The sequence below is a fragment of the Phyllostomus discolor genome, chromosome 1 (assembly GCF_004126475.2).
Source record: "Phyllostomus discolor isolate MPI-MPIP mPhyDis1 chromosome 1, mPhyDis1.pri.v3, whole genome shotgun sequence".
Taxonomy (NCBI): Eukaryota; Metazoa; Chordata; class Mammalia; order Chiroptera; family Phyllostomidae; genus Phyllostomus; species Phyllostomus discolor.
Window position 1 is genome coordinate 21,752,682 of NC_040903.2, and position 26,147 is coordinate 21,778,828.

Genomic DNA, 26,147 nt, shown 5'->3' on the forward strand with positions numbered 1-26,147 from the left:
CCCTAAACTCCACGCACATTGAATTTGACACTGAACGGCATCAGTTCAACATCTTGCCTCTCTGATGCCGATCTAAACTCTGCGCACACTGAACAAAGCATCAAAAGATACTTTCAACACTGATGCTGGTGAAGTGCATGATTTCAAGGGTTACCAAACGACCTGTTCACATTTCTGGATGAGAATTCCAAAGAAACATTCATTTACATCTTTGAAATCTGAGAAGTTATTTTGAAGACGTCTACTTCTAGAGAGAATTGTTCTTATCATCCATTTCTCAAGCATTTACATAAAGGGTACTTCAAAGCCATATAAGAAAACATCCCAGTATCCCACAATGAATCAAGGCAGTTCAAGAAGACCCAGAAACCAAGTCCCAGGACTAATAAAAACAATTTTCTCAAAACTGCAATACAGTTACTACAAAGTGTAGTCTGTCATGTTGAAGCCTAGTCTACTTGACAAGAACCAGAAGCATCTTCATGAATAATAAAACCAATAAATTTGTATAAACATAAATTCACTTATATAACATTTTAAATACAACTAAAAAGCAAATTACAGATAACAGACTCCACAAATATCCTAAGCAGCTATACAAAAATAAAAACACCAAATCTTTTAGTATAAGTCAACCCACAAATACTTTTGGCCCACGAATACTTCATTTTCCTTTCATTTCTGGGAGATATTTTTGTTGAACAGAGTATTTTAGATTAACAGCTGCTGGTCTGGTTATTTTGTTTTGAGGTGTTCTTTCCTTTCCTTTTTTACTTTTGCCAGCATTTAAAAAGATTTCGCTGTATTATCTTCTGGTGTACACTGTTTCTAACAAGACATTCTCATCTTTGTCCTCTATATTTAACGTGTGCTCCTCTGGGACTTTTTTTATCTTCACACTGGGTTTTTGGAACTCTAGTATGATGTGTCTGGATGTGGTTTGCTTTATCATGCTTGAGGTATGTTGATTTCAGTACATGTGGGTTTACAGTTTAATCAAATTCAAAGATTGTTTTTAATTGATCTTTTTCTTCTCTCATTTTTGGATTCTAATGATACTGAAACTGCCTGATATTGTCCCACAGGTCACTGAGACTCTGGTGATTTTATTTAGTCTTTTCTATCTGTGCTTAAGTTTTGGTCTTTCCTTTTGTCATGCCCTCGAAATCACTGTTTCTTACTTACAGTCTACTCTTACAATAAACCAATCCAGTAAAAAATTTTCAGATACTGTGTTCTTTAGCTTTGTTAAGTTCCAGTTGATTCTTCTTTTAGTCATCCATTTTTTTTCTTGCTATGTTTGTGTTTTCCCTCACATCTTTGAAAATATTTACAAGTCACTGGATTTGTTGCTAAGTCCACTCTCTTTCCCATTTCCAGGTCAGTTCCTCTCACTTGACTTGTAGCTTTTTCACACCACTACTCACCTTCCGCATATGCTAAAATGTTGTGAGTGCCAAAACGATTGTCAGCACTGTGCTGTCTTCCTTTAGGAAGTATCAGCATCATTTGCCTGTCTGATACAGGCCACTAATTAAATACTTGTGGAGCAACTGATCCTTTGAGGTCTATTTTCTGAGCTTAGTCAGGTAGAAATAGAGCAGTCTTTACTCTGGGGCTGGCTTGGCCTTGATACCATGGAGTTACATTTCTGAGATCTTTGCTAATGCCCTGTGTTTAATGAGGTCTGTGTAACATGGCTGGATGAGATGCGAACAAACCCCAACAGTGTCAAGCTCTGGGAATCGTTCAACTCCTGGCAGCACAGCCAGGAGAGTTATTTCTGCCTGGCCCCTTGCAGTTTCACCCTGCAAAGAGGCAGAGGAGCACTGAGCCAAGATGGAGGTGAACTCCTGAGAAGATTTCTGAAACTCTCTCTCTACATCCTACCCTCTGCTACAGTGCTCCAGCCTCCAAATTTTAGTGGTTACAGGTTCACTAACTCCTGTCTCTACCTCTTTGGTGTAGCAAAACCATTGGATTCTCCTTGAGCCTCCCCATTCCCTGTGCCGTGGACTGAAACACACCTACGGACAGGAAGCCAAGATGACCACCGTGCGTCTTGCTTCATTTGTCCCCCTTCCCTCCATGATCACAAGCCTGGACTGCCTATTGTCCCAAAGCCTGAAACTCGTTGGTTCCTCTATTCTGTGCAGTTTTCTAGCGGTTCAAACTGAGAGAGCATGGACAAGGAAAGTTATTCCTTCATGGCCAGAAATGGGAATCTGGAAACTTTTATTTAGTCATTGGATCTCTAAATTACCTCATTTCAGTTTATAGAGATAGAGTATTTCCCCCCACCTTTAGTTAAGAAACTGCTGCACAGTGGTGGGATATTGACCAGAAACAGGCAAACAATCACTAAGGATATCTGCAGATGCAGAGACGTGCCACAAGAATAATACAGCAGAAGATGTTATCCTAAGGAGCGTGTTCCTTCTGAGGCCCCCATAACAATACAAAGTGTCAAGGCACCTGATTCCCTGTGGAAGGCAAGGACTGCAGTTTTTCAGTCTCATCTCTATCCACTATTAGGCGATTACCTATAGGAATGTGAGAACACCCCTGTTTTGAGTCTGCTCAAAATCTTTAATGGTCTTCCATTGGCTGTTGAAGGAATCCAAAACCTCATTTAAAAATTAATTTTTAAATAGTTTTAAACTATTTTTTTCTTTCGTCTTTTAAATTCCTTTTTATTGCTGTTCAAGCAAAGTTGTCTCCATTTTCCCACCACCACTTTCCCCTGCCCCAGCCACCCCCACCTCCCACCCTCAATCCTAACCCCCCTTTGGCTTTGTCCATGGGTCCTTTATACATGTTTCTTGATGTGGCCCTTCCCCTTCTTTCCCCCATCATCCCCCTCCCACTTCCCTTCTGGTTACTGTCAGTTTGTTCTTTATTTCAATGTCTCTGGTTATATTTTGCTTGCTTACTTGTTTTGTTGATTAGGTTTCACTTATAGCTGAGGTCATATGGTAGTTCTCTTTCACCACCTAGCTTATTTCACTTAGCATAATGCTTTTCAGTTCCATCCATGCTGTCATGAAGGGTAGGAGTTCTTTCTTTCTGCTGAGTAGTATGCCACTGTGTAAGTGTAACACAGTTTTTTGATCCACTCATTTACTGATGGATACTTAGGTTATATCCAGCACTTGGCTATTGCAAACTGTGCTGCTATGAACGTTGGGGTGCATAAGTTCTTTTGAACTGATGTTTCAGGATTTTTAGGGTATAATTCAAGCAGTGAAATCACTGTGTCAAAAGGCTGTTCCATTTTTAAATTTCTAAGGAAATTCCATACTGTTTCCCACAGTGACTGCACCAGTCTGCACTCCCACCAACAGTGCACTAGGGTTCCCTTTCTCCACAACCTCACCAGTACTTGTTTGTTGATTTGTTTATGGTGGCCATTCTGACTGGTGTGAAGTGGTATCTCATTGTGGTTTTAATTTACATCTCTCTAATGGCTAGTGACGCCGAGCATCCTTTCATATGTCTCTGGGTCCTCTGCATGTCCTCTTTGGAGAAGTGTCTGTTCAAGTCTTTTGCCCATTTTTTAATTGGACTTTTTGTCTTCCTGGTGCAGAATTCTGTGAGTTCTTTATATATTTTGAAGCTCAAACCCTTGTCCAAGGTGTCACTGGCAAATATATTTTACCATACATTTGGTTCCCTTTTCATTTTGCTGATGTTTTCTATAGCTATGCAGAAGCTTTTTAATTTGATGAAGTCCCATTTGTTCCTTCTTTCCTTTACATCCCTTGCTCTAGGGGACATATTGGTGAAAATACTGCTGAGTGGAATATCTGTGATTTTCCTGCCTATGTTCTCCTCTAGGACTTTTATGGTATTGCAACTTATAGTTAAGTTTTTTATCCATCTTGAGTTTATTTTTGTGTATGGTGTAAGTTGGTGGTTGAGTTTCATTTTTTTGCATGTAGCTGTCCAGATCTCCCAACCCCATTTGTAAGTTGAAGAGGCTATTTTTACTCCATTTTATGTTCCTGCCCCCTTTGTCAAATATTAATTGACTGTAGAGACGTGTGTTTATTTTGGGGCTCTCTATTTTGTTCCATTGATCTATGTGTCTGTTCTTATGCCGATACCAGACTGTTCTGAGTGCAGTTGCCTTGTAACATAGTTTGATGTCAGGTAAGAGTCTCTGTACCCTTGTAAAGCGCCTGCATTTTCTTCTAAAACAAGGCAAGTTACTAATTAAATGTAATTGATAAAATTAATATGTTATCAATCTATCTTCTAGGCCCATTGGTTTATCCTCCTCAAGGAATTAAGGTTACAGCCAACCTGAACTGAAATTGTTCCCTAGCCCATCCTATTTCTCTGAACCTGTTGTTGCCACCTCTTAAAATACCTTAGTCTTTTAGCAGCCTAATTTTTTCCTACTGAAATTCTAGCCAAGAATCCCAGATCCAGTTAAAATACTTCTCTTAAAAATGAAACAAATCATCATCCTGATCCTATTTTCCTATCTAGAAAGGATCTTCTCATTCATTTGTATTTTTTCACACTGTGTCTAATTTGTTTCTTTGTAAGCTTACATTTTTAGTAAATAGATGGGACTTCGAAGTGATTGAAGTAAACTGTCAAGCAAATAATATGTACTTTAAATCCACCTTTTGTAAAATAGTCACGTATCATAATTTCCTTTAACAAAAAATATCTCTTTCTTTTTGCAAAACCCGTGGGGGTGGTGAGAGAAGAGGATCTCCTCTTTACCTTGGCAACATTCAAATTAAACCATCTCTTTGAATTAAATCATCAGAAAGTTACAAAAGCAGTCAGGCTGATATTGCGGGCAATCGGCTACTGTTTAATTTGCAATTACATGCACAATTTAGAAACCACTTTGAGATAATTCACCCTCCAGAGTATTGCTAACATGGCTGATAGAAAACACAATTCAAGGAGGGAAAAATATCACACGTCGTAGTAAGTTGATATGAAATAAGAATCTCAAACTTAGGGTGTTAAACTCCTAAATTAAGAAAAGTAGTCTGTTTCAAAATTGTGGCACACACTGATAAAATGTTCATTCCCCAATGTTAGCTGCTTTATGTCTGGAATTTGCAATTGAAACTGAATGCAGCCAGGCTTGGGAACCATTAAGCACATTATAATTTACCATAGGTCAACCAAGGAATCTCGGGAGGTGGGGGAAGCAAACAAAAAAACCCCACACATCTCAGTCTTTTCTATCTCTGATAACATGGCTGAGTTATTCGTTCATGTTTATTGTATTTCTTACAACCAACAACCTTTGGGTAAAAGTTAATCACGGGTGTCTGACGTGAAGATAGTGAATGCTGCAAGCCTGTTTATCAGAAAGAGATATACAGAAAGTGTGGGCTCGGGTACAGAAATGGTCTTCACATTTTAAGAAAAGGATGGTGTAATCTATTAAAAATTCCAGTTAAAGTGAGTCTATAACCTACCGTCCAGGAAAAGGCCTTCTGAACTTGTGACCCAGAACACTCACTGACAAACAACAGATATTCAAAAACATGACTTTTCTTTTGTTGAAGACAGAAATTCTGATTAAGGCATAAAAGAAATGGACAGGATCCAGTCCCAGTAACAGCTCCAAATGGCATGCCAGAAACCCTTAAGTGTAATCAAGAAAGCTTTATTTTTCCAAAATAATAATTTTTAAAGTATACAAAGAATACACATTAAAGCGACACCATCTGGAACACCTTCTGTTTAAAGTTTTTTTGTAGCAAAAATGCTCTGGGTGTGGAAAATATTATTGCAATATTTTTCTGTCTAAAGGCACTCATGCTATGCATATAGAGAAAATTACCATGAAGATTACAATATATATCTAAACAGTGACTGTATTCAGTGGATGAGTATCAATTTATGAACTTTTCCAGTTCAGAGGGTTCTTTCTCCTTCTTGCCTTTAAGGAATATTAATATATTTTAGTACCTTAATCAAAGGTAGATAAAGACAGAAAAACATGTAAAATTACTTCATTATATTTATTTATAATTCCCGATTCCAGTTCTAGCAGTTACTAGGGAAAAAAACTTTAAAACTTAGAGCTGGTTGGTTTTTCTCACTCTTTCTATTACTCACTATCTCTATATGCCATCGACATGAATAATTGGCAGTTGTTTTATTTCCTAAAGCCACAACTTTATCTGTCATTGACAAGTCTAACACAATCTACTTTAGCTTATAGTCATTATTCCTAAGGGGCTAATAGATCAAAAGAGAGATGAGAAAGAGGGCAGTGCAAGGAAATTCTCTTTGGGCATGGTATTAAAATAGCTCTTAACAATCACATCTATAATTAATGGGCCTTGTTCGAGTACTGGGAGGGAAGTACGTATTCTCTATCTTGGTAAATGATATAACCACTGGGGAAGTCACCCAGACCAAAGGCTCAGGAGTCACCCCTACCTCCTAGTTTACAAAGAGCTGAACACCATCAGACTGGTATCTCTCTCAGCATCTTACCACCAAATCTAGATAGCTACCAACATCCAAAGCCACACACCAATTCCTCTTCTCTTCCTGTTACAGCTGTTCTCTTGTCCTCTCTCTTACACATTAAATCTCTCCTCTTCTGTGTCTCTCTTCAAAATTTAAGGTCGCACAAGTTCAAGCCATCTAAAAACACACTGCATTCACATTCCCTTTCTGGGTCAAATCCCTTTTGCCTCAATAATCGTATGAACTCCAGACATCCTTGACAAACTACCCTCACCAACTGTTTCAGTTTGCTCAGTTCCCAGCCTTAATCTAATCCAGCTTCTGCCTTATCCCTCCTGCCCTCTGCAAAGTCACCGGATGGAGTTTGATCACTTACTGATGCAGTATCTGTTCTCATCAGGCAGCACCTGACACTTTTCTTTCCTTCTTGGAAACTCTCTAGGTTTTGTGACACATTTTTCTCTTGGTTTCTTGATTCACTCCCTAAGTAAACCAGGCTAATATTCCAGGGTCGCTGCTCCTCCTGACAACCTCCCTGCCTCCAAAATGATGTGCATTCATGAAAGCTCCAACAGGTTACTCCCGCCCTTCTCCTCTAAGACTCTCCTTAAGTGATTTCACCTTTTCCTTCTATATATGGGTAATTCTGGAATCTATTGGGTTGCCCAAAAAGTCTGTGTGGTTTTTTCCGTAAAATAAGACAAATTTTTTATTTTCACCAGTAACTTTATTGATTTGTATATTTTGAGTATGTCAGCTACCTCCCACATGGCATAATGTTGATTGTCTTCAATTAATGTCTCAATTCGATCTCTATCAACCTCAAATGGTCCACCTGACTGTGAAGCATCATCCAGCAAGAAATCTGTAGCACAAAACTTTGCAAACCACTGCTGACACATTCGATCAGTCACAGCACCTTCTCCATACACAGCACAAATCACTTTTTGCATTTCAGTTGCATTTTCACCTTTCTTGAAATGATAGAGCATAATATATGCCAAAAATTGCTTAGTTTCTTCTTCCACTTTCAATATTAAAATGGCTACACAAAAATTTACCAGTTTTGATGTATTTTTTTAAAAATACACAGATATAACAGCTGCCACAATACAATCTAACAAAATTGTTTCCAATGAAGTTAAAGACAACTAAGGGCTATTAGACCCATCTGATAGGAAAAAAACAGACATTTTGGCCAACCCAATATTATCTCCACTCCATCAACCTTTTCATGAACATCAGATCCATAAATACAGCACTCCACTAGCAATTTCTCCTTAGATCAAGAAACTCACATTCGACATGCCTGAAATCAAACTCATTACTCTCCAAGTTGCCTCCCAAACCTGCTGTTTTCCCACTATTCTCTATTTCAAGTCCATTCATTTACATAATGTATATATATGTATAAGCACATATATGTGCATCCACATGTGTACATGTGCGTAAGTACATAGACACATATGAGACGCCATTTTCACCACATACGGTACCACGTGCAGATGCGCCTGCACAGTCCGGTCTGTAAGGGTTCCCACCTAACCCAGCGCACTCACGATCCCCTAGGCTGGTTTTTATTCTCTTCCCACTCCTGACCTCTCTTCCTTCTGCTTCATCTTTAATGAGGTAACCATGGTATGAATGTATATTTTCCTAACAAAATACCTTTTAAGTTATGTATTAAAATTTTTATTTTCTAACAAAATGCTAAAATTTAAAATTCCAGTAACATTGTTTATTCAGGCTCTGGGTACCTTGGTTGATTTAATTCTTGAGAATGATCTGTACAAAAATACCAATAAATTAACACTTAGCATGTGTTTTAAAAAGAAAAAAATCTTTAAATTGTTACCAATTGACCTTGACCTTGATTTCAAAATGGATCATTCTCCCCCATTTCATATAGGCACTGGAATGCTGTTTAAGTGCTTAAAATAGTATCCCCGGTACATGGTAAATTCCATGCATTCTCATGACTGTGTTATTGTTCTCAGGATACTGATTTGCAGAAAATAGGAAAAACAAGTGCAATCAGGATGTAAACGTGATAAACACAGCTGCTATAAATGATGCATTTAGTATGGCAGCTATTCAAAGAAATTTAAGGAAAATAATGTGGTCCTGTATTTGCAACCTGTATTTCTGCTACTCCTACCTGGTACATTCCTTGTGCATTACTAACACATGTAGATTTTTTTTTAAAAAAAAACTTTGCAATTATAATAAAAAACATGACTAAGTAGCAGTGACCATTATGTCGGAATTCCATCAGCTTTCAACTATTCCCTGAACTGGGATATAATCTGAATTCAGATATACTCCTCATTCCTAGAGTCCAGGGGAAAAATCAGGATGTGACAAAGTAACAAAACATTTAGTCTTGGAGCTCCCCAGTTTGCCTCCTCCAGGAGTGTACTGCATAAACAGTTAAGTAAAAAATCCTTGTACTAGGAATTCTAATCCCTGTTTACTACTTTTAACTAAAACCTGCCTACCACTGGTCAAATCCTTCACTGGTCAGATCCTTCTTAGACTGAAAATGGCAGAAAAACACCTTGACTATAGTAACCTGAAAATGGATATAAATGATAAATACAATAAATTCAACTAGTAAGTCGCTGCTTATTTGTTTAAAAACCTAAGTTCCACAAGCTCAGGGTATTGCTGACCACCAGGCACAATACTGCCCCATCAGTATTTCCGAACACATAATTAACAGTACTCTGGCTGCAGAGAGAAACCATCATCCGGTACCAAAAATCGGAATCTGAAGTATTATGAAATAATCCCAGAAATAAATAAGGGAAAATACAAAATCCTCATGATGCCTAGACATTAAAAAATGAACCCTAACACAGTCACCTAATCAGCAACACTCCTGTTCGCTAACACGGCTGATGTCCTCCCCAGAGCTGAAGCAAAGACGGGTCCAGGTAACTGTTGGAAGTCACTGCTCTTGTCACAAGCAAGGAAAACAACAAGAGCGAGGCTGATTTGGCTACATTATTATACTGTCACATGTACATATTTTTGCAAACTGTCTTGTGCTCTTAGAGAAATATTCAGAATTGGTGTTATATTAAAGGATTTTAAAATGAATGACAAGAAATAAAGAAAAAATATCTTGTCCATGAGACTATTACCTTTGTAACTACTGTTGCTATGACCCTAGCAGCTCCTTCTCAGGCTGTTTTTCTAGATCATCCTCTTCTTCTCCACTTCTAAACAGTAAAACCCTGGGGCTCCATGCTTAAGCCTCTTTCCTATCCACCCTTCCTCTCAGGGAATCCATCCATTCCTAGGCCAATATGCTAATGCCTCTTGGAACTATATGTCCACCTACCTCTCCACTTAATTCCAGACTTGTATATCCAAATGGCCACTTACCAGCCTCACTTTGCTATCAAATAGACATCCCAAGGTATCACTTACAATACCAAATTCTTCATCTACTACTACTATTGCACACTTACTAGTGGCTGACTTCTGATGTCCTACATTTGTTACCTGAAAAACACAGTGCATCACTCATGGAATTGCTCAAGCCAAAAACTTTAGGGTCCTCCTTGACTCTTACGTTCACCTAAGCCATCAACAGATCCCCCTATCCGCACCTTCATAATATGCCCCGCCCCTCCTCACAACCATGGTGTTATACAAGTTGGCTCTCGTCTGGCCTCTGCAGCAACATCCTAACTGGACACTCGCTTTTACTCTTCTCCCCAAAAGCCTATTCATCTGGAGTCAGAGCAGTCCTTTAAAAGCATGTCAGATCATTCCACTTCCCAGCTCTCGAACTGAGCAGCTTGCCATCATTCTTTGATTCAAATTCAAATGTGTATATATCACGGCCCATGAGGCCCTGTATCATCTGGCCCAGGGACATCCCTGAAACCATTTCTTCCCTCTCTCCCACTCATTCAGGTCTCCCCAGCCACAGTGGCTTCCTTGCAGACCTTGAACATGCCAAGTACATCATACTCTTACGGTCTTCAAAACACCCTTGACCTTGTGCCTGGAACACTATGAAGGCTGCTGCATGGTTTGCTTCTACACAGACCTCTTATCAAGACACCTTCCTGTCCCCCCCACATCTAAAGAGGATACTGCTCCATCAGCCTCTCTCTCTTTACCTTATTTTTCTTTAAGCCAGTTAAAACTAATGGACACAACACTAGGTAATTGTTTCTGCTTCTATTCTGTTTCCCCCATTAGCATACATGCTTCATGAGAGCAGGGACCATGTCTGTTTTCTGTTCCATCATCGCTGTGTCCTCAATAGCTATACCACTACTTGATGTGCAGATGCTTCATATTTATTGAAAAAGTGAATAAATTAGCTATGCATGAACCACATGCAAAAGTCATTCAGGATATTATTTATTCCTCATATAACTACATTGGAAATATATTTACAACTACCAAAGTGCTTCCAAATACTTAAATGAGAATGTCCCAAAGGCATCTAGGTCTGTAGAAAAGAACAATAATTGGTCACACTGAGATTGTCATAACAAATATAAAAACCCGTAAGCTTCACTGGTGTACTCTTTCTACTGAAGAGAATATAAATGCACACCTGCAGACTTCAGAAAATTTCTAGCGGGCTATAAAATAATGGGTTCTTCCCCAAGGAGATGAACGAAATATCCCACTCCCTAGAGTTATTCCAATAAAAGCCAAAGACAAAAATGCACTTACCTCCCTTTTTCAACCAAGAGCAAGATATCCACTTTTTCCCCATTTTGAACCATTGTGCTGATCGCTAGAGGGGGAAAAGCATCAACGTATTTATTAAGAATATTTTACTAAATACACATAAAGGCACAATGATTAATATTCCTTAGTCACGTGTTTGAGGATGAGCCTTCCTAATTTTATGTAAAAGCTACCATTACCACAGGCAGTAAGAAATTGTATCCAAAAATATAAGATGAGGAGGAAAAAATCTTACTTAGCTCTTGCAGTCTTCTTAAGTTCATTCTGTCTTCCTGAACTTCTTGCACTGGGAGGCAAAAATGCAAACTAGACTTGTCCATGGCAAACCAGCCTTTTTTCCACTGATCCAGTGCCTGGCAGTCTTTGTAGTAGAGCTGACCGATCAAATCATAGTCAGCTTTTGTTAAGTTTTCAGCAACAAGGGGAACAAAATGCTGTTAAAACAAACACAGAAAAGAAATCAAGACAGTGAAAACAGGAGATCCCTTCCCTGTCTACAGGTATGAGGGAAAGTGGAAAAAGTGCCTTTGTTCTTCTATTTTAAAGATTTCAAAGTAGCCCAAATTTTCAAAATAATTTTTTAAGCTTGCTCCCAGTCTTAAAACTGAACAGCTAATAATGTATTTTCAAATGGCAGCGTCTTAAACCATTTTTCTTGATATATGTGTAAAACTGGAACAGGAAAGCCTCCTGTTTGTTGATGTGTGGGGCTTTCCAAATTGCCAACCCCCATTGTTTGTCTTCATTTGCCTCTTTTACCGAATCTGCCCATGTCCCTTTGTGCACAGCATTAATAAGGGAAGCTACCCATAAAAAGACATGCACAGAAATGACTTTACAATACTGAAAAAAAACCTTCATCATCGAAGTATGCCCTTTATTTGAAGAATGATTTCCCCAAGGTCCTATATTAATTTCTTTTCTGCTTAAGGCTCTAGGAATGTAGCTCGTAACCTCTTGATTACCACCTTTGAAAACGTAATGGAGTGAGAACATTCTCAGAATCTTGTATAAAGTTTTCGTGGACCGCTAAAGCTCAGCCACAGACCCCACGCTGAGACACTCCTCTGGATGTAGGGTAATAACACAATATTTAGATACCTTAGCTATTGCCTCTGTCCATTTTCTTTGGCTGTCAGATGTTTCCGCTCCAAATAAAAACACACGTTCGGAGGGCAAATAGATCTCAAAGGTAAAGATGGGCCTGCAGCACCCGTGAATAGAAAGACACCACTGGTTACGTTCGGCTCTCACGAAAGCAAATCACATGAAGGTCGGTTTTTAAATGAAATTCATTTTGAAAACTGGCTAGTGCTGTGAAATCAATCTATCATATTTTTCTTTTATTCCACCCTATTTTTCTGTTGATGATCCGTCTTTCTTCGAATCAGTTAAACAGCTCATACTGGATCATGCGGGCAGGACAATCTTCCGACTGCTCACTCCACTGCCTGACTTGGTTCTGCCCGGACACCCCGCAGCCGGCTCCTCCTCCCTCTCGGACCTGTCCTTCTGCGTTCACTCTGACCAAACTGTTCAAAGCACACACTGCCCAAGTAGTTCTCCAATCAGCCCTCTTCCTGTCTTACTTCACAAAGCTTCCTTCCACCGTCGCACCTCATTCTGAAATTTCATCTCCTTACTGTACATAAAGTTGGAGTAATATCTCATGCCTGGAATTCTTCCCTCCCTTCCTCATCACAGCTTCAACTATTTCATGGAACATGCTAAGTATGTATGCTGCTATTCCCTAAAAAAGCTCTCAAAATGCCCTATGTTATACAGTGACCCTCCTTCTTCCTCTTTTTTCCACCCTACACCCATTGCATCTGTGTCCTGTTCCAATTGAGAGGCTTCATCACCATCTACCTCATTGATAAGCACAAAACCGACACGTTTAATCTACTCCTCCCCTTAACAGCAGCGTTTCATCGAGTTAGTTATGTAATCTTATCAGATCAATCATAGTATTCTCTCAACTCACTGTTTTATTTTTAATTATTTCTTCCTCTCGTTAAACTCTCAGTAATTAGGGTTTCTCTTCCTCCAATCTCTTCTTTCCCATTTTATTCAGCTTTTCCCCCCAAATCTGGGTAACTCCTCAGTGCTTCATTAGTGAGTTCAAACTCTATAATATGCTATATTTAAGGCAATCAGAATCTGCTGTAACAATTAATTTTTCACTGCTTCTCGCTGTTGATGCTTTCTCCTGCACCTCTACTCACAGGAATATCGTTCTATCAAGAATGTTTTATTTTTAAATGATATGTTGACATAAACTAATATTAATTATTTGAAATTCCATTTTATTTACTAATTAAGCAATGTAATACATTGAATGCACTTATTTTAACATCCCACAGTAGGACATAGTAAATTGATAATTAATTAAGAACGAAAGCTCTGTTAAGATGGAAAGAAAACAAATCAACTAATAATCAATTTTGTTTGCATAAAAAGTCAAATTCGATTTACTAGAAAACAAGCATCATCTCAACTAGAATGTATCAGTCATTATGTAATGATGTTTTATGTAACTTTATGTAATTAGAAAAGCTTTGTAAATCTCTTCCCTTTCTTATGTAAAAGTTTTTAAATACTATGCTGCTATATAACTGATTTGTGCAGATTTATTATTTATATTTTTTCATTAATTTCATCACAAATTGGGATAAGAAACTTCCATACTAAAGATCATCAATACTCTGTTTCTAAAAGTCCTCACAAAAACTCTATTAAAACTATTCTGTGAGACAACATAAATAATGCTTATTCTTTTAATGGCAACTTTTTGGAGATAATTAACATGTCAAGGTAGATCTCAAGAAATTCAGCACTTCCATCTGTTATTAAATATAATTAGTGTTTTGTTTATATCAATGTGAATAAATAAATCATCAATGACTATTCTCCTTTGTCATTTATTCAAACCATGGTATATTAAATGAATGTAAAATTGTGCCCTTAGTCCAGTATTTTAAATAATAAGTTATAAAAATTATAGCACTACATGTTCAAGAATCAAATACTATAAATTTACTTAAGATTAGATACAAATATATTAGCCTTTCAGAAAAACTAAAATACTATTTTAATTTTCACATTTTAGTGAATTCCCTAAGGAAATTTCAGAAGCTACAGAAAGAGTAGTCATCAAGGAACCACTAAATCCTTCCACAATAAGCAATGAAAGGAGTGAACTAACAAAACTCTTATTACCTGGTATGACAGCTGTCAGAAAATACATCTCCTAGCTGTTCAGTGATAGACCTACCCGGTATTTAAATAGAAGTCCTCCTTGTGCACAGCCAGGCAGATAACTTCATTGATATTAATGGTGCCATTAGGTGTGGCAGACTTCTCATTTTCATAGTAACTCAAGAAGCCTCCTTCCAGAACACACCACTTTTTATTTGTCTCTAAGAATTTAAAACAAAACAAATAATAAATTGAACTATATCACAACTCTGATTTTTAAAAATACATGGTTTAAATAATGCCTAGATTCAAATGCATTTATAAATTTTCTACTTCATGTAAAGAGCATGCTATTGATTCATGAGATACAAAGCTGTCACACTCTGCTCTCAAAACAATTTATAATCTAGTAAGAAGGGATGTGCCAGACAAAAATAACTCTGACATTGATGACCAGTGAAGCAAGCAGATCCATGAAGGACAGCTGCAAAACAACTCTGAAGCAGCAAAAACAGAGGCATATACAGACTTAGGTCAGAAAAAGGATAGGGTGCAAAGTAAGACGAGGCTGATCTTAGGTGTGCAAAGGAAAAAGGGGTCACAACATGCAGTTCCCTCAATGCCTTGATTAGGAACTTAATACTCATCTCGTAAGCAGTCAGTGTACTATGGCCTAGAGGCCAAAAGGCCACATCCAGGCCACCACTTGTTTCTGTGAATAGAGTTCCACTGAAACACGGCCACACCCATTCATTTCTAGATTGTTAGCAGCTGCTTTCCCCCTGCAGGGGCAGGTTTGAGTTGTGGCACAGATTATCTGGCCCATAAAGCTTAAATATTTACTATGTGGCTCTTTTCAGAAGTTTGCTGAGTTTTGATTTTAGAGTTGATGGTGAGCAATTACAATAGTTGCATCAAAGGGCTATAACCAGATTTGAGTTTTACACACTCTGCTTACCGTGAAAAGTGGCTCCGAGAAGGTGAGGCCAAAGGCAGGAAACCAGTTAGGATACTGGTGACAGAAGTCTATCTGAGAGAAGACGACAGCCCAAAGCAGGATAGTGATAGTGCAGTAGGGACAAGAAGAAATGAAGGGGAGAGACAGGGAGGAGGGAGGGAGACAGGCATGCATTGTGTTCCAAGGAGATAAACACATATTGATTGGATGCAGAGAGGAAGGGGAACTAATTAACGGTTATACGATTTTTAGCTTTTAACACAAAGGAGGCAGTGATACCCACTTCTATCTAAAAGAAAGTAAAGTAAAAACAGTTTTAGTGTGTGTAATATGAGTTTCCTTTTAGAACACTGAATTCCAGATATCTTGCAAATCCAAGTGGAAATGTGTATTAGGCAGATCACCCTGGGGATCTGCGTCTCGGAGCATGCAAAGGTCTTGAGAACTAGAAAGTCTTTAGAAACATAGGTAGTGTTTGAAAATATAAGTAACCAAGGATATAAACTTAGGGAAATTGAAACTGTAAGGAGTTGTCAACTATACATTAATAAAAAATATGCATATCTGAAAATAAACTGTAATGATCGTCGAGGGTCCATGAAAGCACTGAAGCAAATGAGAAGAGACAGTGCATAAAAAAGAAAAGGGGGAGAGTTTTTCAAAACGGAATGATTGCTGCTATTAAATACAGCAAAGAGATCTAATAAATAAAGGCTGAAAAATGTCAGCTGATCTTCATAATGAAGAGGTAATTGCCTACTGCACTGAGAGTGCTGAGAAACAGCCAGACTGCTGCGTACTGAAGGCTAAATGGAAAGAAGTGGAACCAGTCGGGACAGACCAATTACCTATCATTAAGGAAAGGGTACGGAAAGAAAAGCAGCCATCAAAAACCGCTTATGAAATGAACCATGGATGGACATTGTCTCTCTCGGAAACAAAAAAAATAAAAAGGAGAATTGGAAAGGGGCACTTCGACCTGAGGTCAGAAGACTGACTGTAAGGTCATCCCACCCAGTTCATCCAGGGCGCTTAGGCACAGCCTCTCCTCGGCACCTCTGCCCTCTCACCCGCTTGTGAGCCCTAACAAGGTGGAACTGGAAGTCAAAGACTCTGGGTTCTAATGATGCCTCCATCCCTAACTGGGTACTAAGCTCTTGAAAAGAGCTTAATCATTCTGTGCCTTAGGTTCTTCATCTGTTAAATGAGGATAAGAAAAATATGTGATGATCCCATTAAACAAGGTCACCCCAATACATTTAAGAAAAAATAAAGTGATACTTTAACATTATAGTTAAAAAAAAGAAACATATCTGACTCGCGGAATTACGGTGGTGATAAAATAATGCAATACATGTAAAACACAGAAAAGTGACTTTCTATGGGTTGTTTTACATATAAACTACCATTTTAAATGATCTAGTAATTTTTATTCAATATAACAATTTAAAATGCTATTTTTCAATATAACCATGATATTTGAATAATATTTATATTTGCTTATTTACCCAGTAATGCTGTAAGCTACTTGAGAACAAGGACTGTATTTTCTATTCTCAAGAATCACCACATTGCTCAGCCTAGGGATTCCTGATCAGGGCACATCCCTGGGTTGCGGCCAGATCCCCCAGTGGGGCCACGGGAGAGGCAACCACACATGGATGTTTCTCTCCCTCTCTTCCTCTCTCTCTAAAAATAAATAAAATTAATTTCAAAAAAGGTTGTTTAAACAAAGACAGTGGGCCTGGGAAAAGGTCATTTCAGGAATGGGTCTTTCAGTTCATGCTTGCTTTAGTCCTACTCAATTCTGAAAATTATGTGCAAATGTAAACTGTGTATTACCACTTAAGTCTTCGAATGGGTTATACATTACTATACATTCCAAAATCCTTGCACTTAGCTTACTTCCTGACTAAACCCTAGGCACTGAAAATAGAAATGCAGGAGTTCAAACCAAAGGGATGAACACAATGATTTTTATATAATCCACCTCTGCATTGCCAAATTTGGTTATCAATCTTCATCACTCCTTTTTAATTCCTACTTTAAAAACTGTTTTAAATGAGCTTTGCTAATTAGCAACAAAAAAACATAGGGTCCCATATATTTCCTAATGAAAGTAACGTGAAAATTAAATTGTGAAAGATTTGTTACTTTTTATAGATTTTAATGGTGTAATTCAAAGTCCGGTTTGCCAAACAACTCTCAATCAGTGAGGGAAAATATTAAAATCAAATGTTTCAAAAAGTAGGACTAGGAAAGAAGAATTACTTGAAATTTCCAGTTTCCCTAGATAAAAGGAATATATTTTTAAATGATCACCTCACCACCATCTTTTGGACTCCAGAGACTATACAAACTCTCAAATTGTTACGTTACAGCCAAGAATTAAATTACATAAACAGCCCTAAATGTTGCATTTAAAATATACCTTAGATCTACAGATATTATAAAGTCTGTAAATCAGGTAACTTCCTATTTTTGATCACTATATTGTAGTTTTTTCAGAGGAATACCCTTATTTTTAAGAAATACAGACTCAGGTACTTAGGACTAATTAGTGGCATCAAGTCTGCAACTGAAGTAATTCTGAAAATATATATACGTATGCATAACATACAATGTTAATATTGGGGATGTCTGGTGAAAATTATATGGGAGCTCTTCATACAATACTTGTAACTTTTCTTTAAGTCTGAAATTATGTTAAAATAATTCAAAATTAAAAGAAGTATCTACTAAGTCAACCTGCATTTCCCATTATCATAGGTGAGCTGATTGTGAGAAGTGGAACAAACAAAAGGAGATGATGTGGTTTAGCCATGAACACCAGCATGAGGAGAAACCCTCAAAAGGGAGAAGAAGCCCTGGCTAATGCAGGATCACTGTACTCTGAGAAACTGACTGCCGACTAAAAAGCTGAATCATAACTGGCAGAAGAAAACAGCACCAAGGATTGATGGGTCCTGGGAAAGAAAACTAACCGAGCCCAATCAATTCCTGCTGGAAGGGGACACGTACATTGTCCCTCAAATTCTGAGCCACCGTGTGTTCTCTGCACAGTTACGTACAAGTCACAAAGGCCATTATTTTTAAATGAATATTTATTGCAGATTTCTAAATAAAAAAAGTCCAGTAGTAATTAATTGGGAGTCATAAAATAATTTCAAAACAATGTACTCCAATGCCTAGAGTAACTTCATAAAGAACAAAGCAAAAACATGCACTCATCAAGTCCGCAGCCAGCGCTGGGGCAGATCGGGAGCCCCGCCCACCCGCTGGCAGCGTGTAATCCCATCCAAGGGGGGCTGAGTTTGGAATAAAGACCATAACTACCATCGGTGGTCCCTTTCAGGGCGAGAATCATTCATGGGGGGAAGCCGTCCCTGGTCTGAATTGAAAAGAAAAATTTCCCAGAAAAACACGGCTTCTGAAATAGTCACTTATGACTGAAAAGGCATGTGTCTGAAGTAGCAAAAAATGCATTCTGAACTGCAATCATTCCATAATTCCGGGGAGACGCAGCATGAGGAAAGTCACGGAAAGGGGAAACTGCTGAAAACCTATCTGCCAGAGACCCAGACCACACGTCAAGCAGGCACAGGGAGACGAGACAGCAGGCTCACAGCAGAGGCCCTGCCCCAGGAGTCTCACAGGACAGGGGCTCCAGGGTGTGTACCTTTCTCAGTAGACAAGTGGGAGCCCTTGGAAGGTCTTAAACAAAAAGTGCCAAATACATGATGCATAAAACAAATGTAAATGCAGAATCCAATTATGCAAATTCTAACGGGAAACAAATGATAGGTCTCTTTTTAAAGGTGAGTACAAACTCATTTTGAGTTGCAAATACAGACTGAAGGAGATTTAGTCCTATAGCATTATCATCACTATAACCCTTGATTAGCTTCATTTTTATAAGTGAAAATGGGCCAGAGGTCAGACAAGGGAGGCACAGATATTGCCTTTGAGGATTTATAATAACAAAGCGGTGATAGCAAATCTTGACATTCCTACTCATTTGGGAAGCAATGAAAAGCTTTAACAAAATTGTGTTGGATTGCACTGGTCTGCACAGACCAATTTAGGCATGCTCTGTAGACTCTGACCTTGAGAAATGCCAATGCTATTCATGACACCTTGCTGGCTACAGAAGTCTTACTGTCACAAAGTTAGTCACCAGAAGATCTCCAACAGAAACAAAATTGGGGCCACTCTCAATGGATAACCCTCAGAATGCAAGCTGTTTAATAGGTAAGAGGTCATGTACACAGTGACTTGACTGAGGAGAGGGGTTGTTCATTCCTTCTAGTCAATCTTAGGTCAGGTCTAATCTTAATGCTTAGGTCTGGGAAGACAACCATTACTAGAACTTACTCAAGCACAGGTAAAGGACTCCAGAGGTAACCTACTGAAGTTCGACTCTGAAGTGACATGGGTACCATACTTGGGTACCTAGGTTGTCTTCTGCAGCCGGTAGGATGTACCTAAACTCAAGGGCTAAATGGAGACCAGAAGCAGCCCCTCTGCTCCTGCTCCTGCTCCTTCTCCTTACCATCCCCTCAGCATCGCATTGACGTGCCAGGCTTTCCCTCTACACACTTCATGCACATTAACTCACTGAGTCCTCAGAAGAACCCTATTAGGTCAGTTCCGTCGGTACATACCCCTTCCTTGTATCCTGTCAACAGGCACGAAACAGCGAATGGACTTCCCCAAGATCACACTCAGTATCGGGGCTGGAGGCAGATCCCAGGCAGTCAGTTCACAAAGCTACAGTCTTAACTACTTCACATACTACCACTCTCTCTGTGCTTACTACACATCTGAATTATGTATGATCATTTTTAAACTGTTAGGGTAGGGGCCACACCTTCTAATGCCTGTGTGCATAATCAGTCTGAGGTAGTTAAGGTGAAACTATTATTTCTGGAAAGCACAAAGCTGCTTCCTGATGAAGAATTTCCTAAACTGATGGTATTCAATATCCACTGACCATAATAATATACACTAAGAATCCTTTTCATTTAAAACTAACGTGTTTTGGCCCTGACCAGTGTGACTCAGTTGGTTGGGCATCATCCTGCAAAGCGAAAGGTTGCCAGTTCAATTCCCGGTCAGGCTATATGCCTAGGATGTGGGCTCGGTCCCCAGAGAGGACATAAAAGGGGCAACCAAAACACTGATGTCTCTCTCCCTCTCTGTCTCCTTCCCTTCCCCTCTCTCCAAAATAAAAAATAAATAATCATAAAATAAAAATAATTTAAAGTAACTGTGTTTTAGCCTTGGAAAATCTTTTTTACAACTACACAAGCTAGGCATTTATAGAACAACAGATCTTCAAAATTCTTCAGTGCTAATCTGTGAAATAAAATACAAACATAATATAGAGTTTCCACTATACCCTGTCAATGACTTTCTTTTTAAAAATCAAACACTGCATCAACAAATCAAAGTAACATGCTAAGGGGGAAATACGGTTGAGGGGAGAAAACAGAAAACAGAAAACAAAGCCAGGATGCTATTATTCAGCTCTATACTTAGGTTTAACAAGGGCTATCAATCTTTCTTTTGGTGAACACTAAATCGAGAAGAAAAAGAAAAATACAGATCAGTCTTCATAACCAGAGGCTAGAAGAACTTCAAATCCTGAAAACCTGAACTGACAATTTGAAGCCTCTGTAACTCTCTGAAGGACCGCATGCACTTCATTCCCTGACTTTTTCTTGGATCTTAATCATTTTGCTCTATGGCATTTGGACAAGCGCTGATGGAGTGGTACGGTCCAGGTGCTTGCCATTCAGAGGCAAAGGTGACAACCGCACTTTAATCTCTAAATCCTTCCATACAATTTATCTTTTCCATAAAGCTGGTACTCAACAGGAGTAACACCACCACAGAATCATGAGGGCACAGAGAAAAAGAAAAAACAAAAATACCAGAACTGTATGCTTTATGATTCACAGTGGTTCGACTTTTTCTTCTTCATTCTTAAGCAGGCTCTTTCTGAACAAAATATGTCTCTTGCCAGCAATTACACATTTGAATACACAGGTGAAAAACAAAATACTAACAAGTCACTTGCACTTTTACACTGCTGTAATGTGGTTTGAGAAATGGCCATTTCTTCAACAAACAGTAATCACGTGTCTACTGTGTTGACAGGGTTTTAGACACCAAAGATTTGATAATCCTGAATAAGCCAGAAAATGCTGATGCTTCACTGAGCTTTCACCCCAGAGGGAAAGAGAAACAAATCAATGACAGAGGGTTGGCCTTCACGTGCTAAGTGCTACAATGGAAATAAGCAGCCAACTATACACGAGATGAACTGGCAGTGGGAACACACTCTGGCAGAGTGCCTAGGCAGTCTCTCTGACTAGCCAGCACTGAACTGATCCCTGAAAGAGAGCAAGGAGCCAAAATGGGGGGAGGGGGCTTCCTGCAGAGTGAATAGCAATTGCAGAAGTCCAGAAGAGGCAGAAAGAAAAATGGGGTATGCTACAGACACAGACAGGAAACCAGTGTGGCCAGGCATGATACAGTGAAGGAAGGAAGAATCTGAGATAAAGGGGAGCTGGTGTGAGAAGGTTTTTTAGATCATAATAGGGGATAGAGCTACATTCTGGAACAGGAAACCACTATGTGTACTTGAACAGTGAAAGTACATGATCTGATTTACATTTTTAATGATCACTGAGTCTGATTTTTGGAAAACAATTAGGAGGGGGCTAGGGCAGATACTGGCACACAAACAGGGAGGCTATTACAGCCAAGGCAGAACATGATAGTGGCTGAGGCTAGAACTTTATTAGTGGACACGGAGAGTAGCCAACTAATTGATAACCCACTTTGATTTTGAAATAATAGACCTTGCTGATGAATTAGATGGAAGAAATAAAGACCATCAGAGAATTCTTTGCCAGGGGATTACTTCCAATGACATAATTCCTGTGTGCTACATACATACACAAGATAGAAAAGTTCATTCCATATACTTAGAAGAGAATGTTCTAACATGATAAAACATCCCTAGTTAAATTGCACATACAGATAATGCACCAGTTCCCACTTCTTGAAATAAATTTCAAGAATAAATAAAAAATATCTATAGTTAATTTATAAATTAAAGATAAATGGAAACAATGATTTAATTACAAGTTTAACACATCAACTCAATTCTCAAGTGATTAAGGAAAAGAAAAATCTTTTCCAAGGAAACAGTAAAACTGGTAAGTCTATAAATATTATAACAACAATTGTCAAAAATAAATATCTCACTTTTAGCCTGCAGGATGCTTATGATATACTGGGAAGATTGAGGAAGAAAAGTCCTATATTTCAAATTCCCTATTATATCTTCACACAATGGTTTGAAGGACAGGGCTAAGTTCTACTATTTAGAAAAGGCACCTAGAAAATTTATAATTATTTTAATAATTGCTATCGTCAATTCACAGATCATTCAGGTACTTCCTCCTTCCTGCTCATCAGTCAAGTTTGACTACTTAATGGTTAAACACAGATAAAGGGTAACAGAAGATGAGAAAAATCTTTGTAAAATTTGTCATTTATTATTAAAGGTTTAAGGAAGACATTAAAAACCACTTGCTGAAAGAACCAAAAACATCTAAATTCAAAGGATTAAAGTGCTGTACCACCCCAGCGTCACGGGTGGCACACTGGCCGATGCCAGTAACGGTAACGATATTACAGTACCGATTAGAACATAATTCAGATGTAAAACTCTGCCTCACGCTGAACTCTGTTTCTCATGTGAAAATCAGCACAACAGCAACTATCTCACAGAATTTTTATGAGGATTATAATAATGTATGTAAAGTACCTAAAGCAATGCCTTACTATAGTACATGCTCACTAAAGGGTTGCTACTGTTCTCAGAGAAATCTAATGACATACAGTTAATCCCAATGTAATTCTGCTTAGGGAAATACTATTTTTGCGAAACAAAGCATTTGTGCTGAAATAATCACTTCAAATGCACAAGGATCCGAAGTAACACTTTCAAGTGAGTTTCTCATGCTATTGTTCCTTTGATGGAGTAACATGGCGGGATTATGCCACCTAGGGAACGAACACCAGGCTCCCGAGCCTCTGAACACCCACCATCCATTGGCTGGTACAGCTTAATCTCTCATAAATTCTCTTTGTTCCAGGAAGACAGATCTCATATTTTCCTGCCTATATTTCTAAAATGAGTTCCCATATTTGCCTCGTGAGCATGAGGCCTGTGTCTCGTTCATATTTGTGTTCCTAATGCCTTCCTGGCACAAGCCTGACACAAGGAAGTGCACAGGAAAATGCCTAGGAGACTCTGCGCTGATAATTTCCCAAACCTAGAACAGGTTGTGAGATCAAATTAACCCCCATCATTATTTGGAAACCATGCTTAAGCCCTATTTTACTTACACACACACACACACACACACACACACACTCACCACCAGAACAAACTGAACTACCCAATATCACTCAGAATGCTGATAGAACAGGCACTGAAAACCAGTCAGTCCTTCCCGTGCTGACCTTTACCTCTGTGATCCCACCCGTCAGGGTATCCGTGTCCCTAAGGAAAGGGGCCAAGTTTCCCTCGTCTTTGAGTAACCCTTCAATCCTGCAACAGAAGCGGCCAGCCCTGCAGCGGGCGTCGGTAAATTCCACTGAGCATTCACTCAGCATTCCAACCCAGGGGTAAACCCCTGTTGCGGTGCGTACAATATTTTCTGTTCCTGGAAGCATATGCAAATTCTAAAACATATATTTCTCTACTACGAGATCAAATCTAACATCTTAAGGGGAAAAAGTATCAAAATTTAAACCTACTTGTTTTGATAATGAAATGCAGTTTTATCAGATAACAAAATCTGAAAGGAGCAGAAAAGATACCTTCCAGCAGTTTTTTCTCCACAGAGAGTTTGGGAGCGGCGGAAGGGGCCTGGTACAAAAAGTCACAGAGGAACGTGCTCTGGGAGGACTCTTGACTTAATCCACCTTCAAAATGAATGTCATGTTGAGGAAAATCTAGAGAAATTACAGAAATAATGCATTTGAAATCTAAAATGTCAACCATTTTCCCTTTGCTTATGAATGCGAGTTTCAAGCTAGAAGAAAAACTACTTCAAATGTACCACAGAATAAATATACACAGATATCTTACTTTGCATAAAACTTGCAAAATAAGCACTTAAGTTGTGTTTATTATTCATAGATGAAAACTGGATTTAATTTTGGTGAGAACGATCACATAGGATTAACTGTTTCAATCTTCCATTTGTAAGATTAACGAAACAGAAAGGATGTATTTCCTAAGCTTTTTCTTAAAGTTAAATAATACTGCTTCATCCCCATTCGGGTTAGACCAGAAGAAACCCGGCATTCAGAGGAATGAAGGGACAGGACCGACCTGAAAACTTGTTATGGTAGAGAAATTCCATCTGCAGACTTTGCCCCGCCTTCTTGGCCAGCAGGTAGGGGGTGCTGTGCACGGGGTCTCCGGTGGCACACATGGCATCCGCCCCACTGAACAGCAGGGCCATCGTCTCCAGAACGTCCGACTTCACCACAGCAGCACACAGAGCCTGCTCGTTAAAAGAAAACATGCCTGTCAAAGAAGAAGATACAATTCTGGCTCTTACAATTAGTGAGTCTACCAATCCATTCATGATAGGAAGTTTGTAGCTGTTTCTAACTAAGAAATATAATTATAAGTATGGTTTGAATTAGGCAATAAGCACAAAAGGCCTGCCCTGTATGCATTTAAATTATAATCCCCTATCTCCAAGTCTCAATTCATTGTTTGTTGCTGTGATGTTCCAAACCTTCCAATCCGGTACATTTGCTTTGGAAGACATTTTTTATATTTACAAACTATGATAACGACTAACTCTCAGAAAATTCAAAACATTTCAAATGTAATAATGAGGTATCCACTGAATGCTCTGTCATATGAATGTTGTATGGACATATGTATGTATTTTCCAGCCTAATCAGGGTCCATAGACTCTTTTAATTATTGCTGTGCTTGGAAAGAAGAGTCCAATTCAGAATCTTTCCTTTTAGGGGATAGGTATGTGGGAATGAGGACAGTAGTAAACACAATAAGACATTAAAAAACAATAAAACATTACTGACTTACGTTATACGTCGTCAACGCACAGACCTGATGGAACCTGAGTTCTTTTTCCCCTTGAGGTAATAAGCTGCCTTCCCATTGCTTCTCATCCTCTCTCCCTGCTTCCTCACTTTACTGGCTTCCCACTTGCTTCCAAACCTTCTGATTTTGGCCCCAATTCCATCTGACTTTAGTCTCAGCTTCACCATTTACCTCCTTCCTGACACGGTGCATCTGGATGGATCACTAGTGAATTTGCCATCTGCAGTGCAACTTCAGGACAATCACTCATTGACTACCTGAATGGGCAGCAGCTCGGAGTGTGCAGCCAAAAGTCCCAGGATTTTAAATCTAGTATGTCTGCCCAATATGCAATGGCCATTAACCACTACATCAGACTGCGTCCACTCTGACATCATTTTATTGCATTTGGTGTAGGTTAAACTGAATTATAATTTTGCCTTCACATATCTCTGTATTTTGCTGTCTCACCTGTTTCTACCAGCATTATTCCATAAATAAATAATTTCTATTAAAAAAATAAAAGTCCCAGGACATCTTCCCAGTTGTAGCCTGGAAGGTCTGCTAGTTAAAAAGTACTTATCTTTTCCACCTTCAGAATGTCCTTCACTTTAGAATCCAGAAACCTGAATTCTTGTACCTAACTTTGCATTAATTACC

General features: G+C 38.7%; 1 protein-coding gene across 4 annotated transcripts in view; it reads right to left on the reverse strand.

Annotated features, from left to right (window-relative positions):
* Window positions 1-26,147, reverse strand: part of ARAP2 (ArfGAP with RhoGAP domain, ankyrin repeat and PH domain 2) — a 158,648-nt gene that overhangs the window by 59,745 nt on the left and 72,756 nt on the right. For all 4 annotated transcript variants that reach the window (XM_036019658.1, XM_036019666.1, XM_028507603.2 and 1 more), the window contains exons 14-19: window positions 24,759-24,933; window positions 24,242-24,376; window positions 14,456-14,600; window positions 12,283-12,385; window positions 11,417-11,615; window positions 11,164-11,227 (exon numbers count right to left, since the gene is read on the reverse strand). In XM_036019658.1, coding sequence (XP_035875551.1) covers window positions 11,164-11,227; window positions 11,417-11,615; window positions 12,283-12,385; window positions 14,456-14,600; window positions 24,242-24,376; window positions 24,759-24,933 — 821 coding nt within the window. The remainder of the gene's footprint in view (window positions 1-11,163; window positions 11,228-11,416; window positions 11,616-12,282; window positions 12,386-14,455; window positions 14,601-24,241; window positions 24,377-24,758; window positions 24,934-26,147) is intronic.